Source organism: Priapulus caudatus, unplaced genomic scaffold, assembly GCF_000485595.1.
Source record: "Priapulus caudatus unplaced genomic scaffold, Priapulus_caudatus-5.0.1 Scaffold2136, whole genome shotgun sequence".
In the NCBI taxonomy this organism is placed as follows: Eukaryota; Metazoa; Priapulida; class Priapulimorpha; order Priapulimorphida; family Priapulidae; genus Priapulus; species Priapulus caudatus.
This window is the reverse complement of record NW_014579197.1, coordinates 31,610-34,003: the sequence shown is the minus strand read 5'-3', so window position 1 is coordinate 34,003 and position 2,394 is coordinate 31,610. Positions and strand designations below refer to the sequence as shown.

At 44.9% G+C, this 2,394-nt stretch overlaps 1 protein-coding gene across 1 annotated transcript in view; it reads right to left on the bottom strand.

Annotated features, from left to right (window-relative positions):
- Positions 1–2,141: 2,141 nt before the first annotated feature.
- The window catches only part of LOC106818286 (X-box-binding protein 1-like), a 7,257-nt gene continuing 7,004 nt past the window's right edge, over positions 2,142–2,394 (bottom strand). The window contains exon 5 of the mRNA XM_014823008.1: positions 2,142–2,323. Within this exon, the coding sequence (XP_014678494.1) occupies positions 2,236–2,323 (88 nt within the window). The 3' untranslated portion in view covers positions 2,142–2,235. The remainder of the gene's footprint in view (positions 2,324–2,394) is intronic.

Here is a 2,394-nt window from a genome sequence, read left to right as displayed (position 1 = left end):
ATATATGCGCGTATTTTACCAGCTATGGACTCAGACCGCCATCTGGCGGTAGCCTTCATTGCCCACTATATATCACAGGAAGCCACGCGTTCTCTATAAATCCACACAAAAAACCTTATTTCGCCATTCTTGTAAAAAAAATGTGATAAATTCTCGTAGATAATTCAAGGTTCTGGTTTAATTTATTAGCATAGACACCTAAGTGCAGTTTTGCAGCATTGTTATAATAGCAACTATAATTAATATACGGCAATATTTTGCGAAGTAAGGAAAGGTGGTACATCTACCCTAACATTACCTCGTCTCACCCTTTTATCCTGGCACAGAGACATCACGTTTGTTGTTGTTGAATTAAATTGTTTTACATCTAACAGCGTCTAATCTAACCTAATTAAAATTAAACCTAATACGAAAAAATAAAAATAAATCTAATACGATAAAACTTAAAGTAATGACAGTTCTCATAGTAGCAATATGTACATTGCGAGGTTTCGTCGGATATCAAGCGAGAAAAACAAGGAAAGCAGCGATATGACGGGTTTTTAGCACATTTTATTTTGTCACATACGGCCTCTGCTTATTTACATTCTCGACACGCAGCTAACTCCACGCGGCGCCACCTACAGGCCAACGACGACAACGACGCGAGCTGACATAACTACTACTCGTAATCTCTAACGCATAAACACGCACAGATGCACTCACGCACGCGCATAAGTTACATACCCCTCCCAGCACAATCACAATACAATTACAATAAATCTGGTTAAATTACGAATGCGATAAATATTTATAACAATCGAAGTTTCGTTCGGGAGTCGACACCGTTGGCAATACTTTAGTGAACTGATCAGGAACAATTGGGTGCATGCAAACATTTCACTGTAACATTTAATAATCGGGCATTATTACTACCACCATCACGAGCAGTGGTGTATCCAGAAATGGATGCACAGGGGGGCGAAATGTACCTGGGCTGCCTAATTAAGGCAACCACGCGTGCCGCTGGCATGCCAGCGCTAGGGGGGTCTGGGGGCATGCTCCTCCAGGAAAATTTCGAAATATTTTCCATTTTAAAAATTTGAAATAATTGCCATTTTCCTGCAATCTAAGGCATACTGTGGGCCATATTCTGATGCCTGATGACACTATCCTAGACTCAAACGTACAATTTAGGATTTAACACTTTTTTTCTGGGCCTGCAAACGGGGGCCTTTTTTGTACGCCGGCTCCGCCCTATGCTGGATACGCCACTGATGAATAAACTTGTACATTACTACCAGTGGTAGATGCGCGTAAAATTAAAACATACTACAGCGTAAAATTACAGCTGTGTACAGTCGAACGTGCATTAGCATAGTCATCTTTGAAATGCCCACTTGTCTATAAAGGACAAATTTTGCACTTCCATATGATTTCATATTGATATATATATATACGTGTATCCGTATATGCCGTATGATTGATTTCCTTTAGACAATTCCACTCTCTATCACCACAACACCGAACCAAACAGCCTATAATAGTACTAACAATAACAATTAGACGAATAAAAATAATAAGAATAATAATAAATTTAATTAAAGCCTGTAATTACCACTGTTATTATTATCATTATCATTATTACCATTATTATTACAGACTTTTCGGTTCACAAAAACATTAGTAACCACAAACTAAAACGACATAAAACTCCGCTGTCACCATTAGACGACACAACCTTCTCTCTATCTTTCTCTCACATCAGATCTGGAAACAACTCGCCGAAAGATTCCTGCCACGATTCTCCGCCGTCCTCCTCCGCCGCCGACCCCGGCGACCCCATCGACCTCGGTGACCCTAACGACCTCGGTGACCCTAACGACCTCGGTGACCCCACGCCGCAGGGTTCGCTGCCGTACGCCGAGTCGCAGCCCACCAGGGCGGCGCTGGCATCGTCGAGGTCGAGCGGAGCGGGAGAGGTCGCCGGCTTCGTGTCTCCATCCTCCGTCTTCTTCTCGTCTGCGGAGGTGGCGCCATCTAGCAGGCATGTCGGCAGCATTTGGAGGTCAAGGTCGCTAAAGTCGATATCCATCAGTTCTGCAAAGTCGTCCGCTGCCGCGTCGTCGTCGTCGTCGCGGCGACCATCGCCGCGGCGCGCCGGGAGTTCGCCGGCTGTCGTCGTCTCGCTGTCGTTGCCGTCGGCAACGATCACTCTGTCTCCGCCGCCCGTCTTGTAGTACATGTGATCAAAGTTTACGAGTTCATTGCTGGATTCCACGAGCGCTGGTGGCGCCCCCACCAACGACAGTGAGGCGCCAGCTGCCTCAGCGCCCTCTCTTGACTGAAATGCGAAACGAGAGAAGTTCGTTTTAACACAGAGTGAGAGTCATAGAGAGAAAGAGAGAGAGAGAG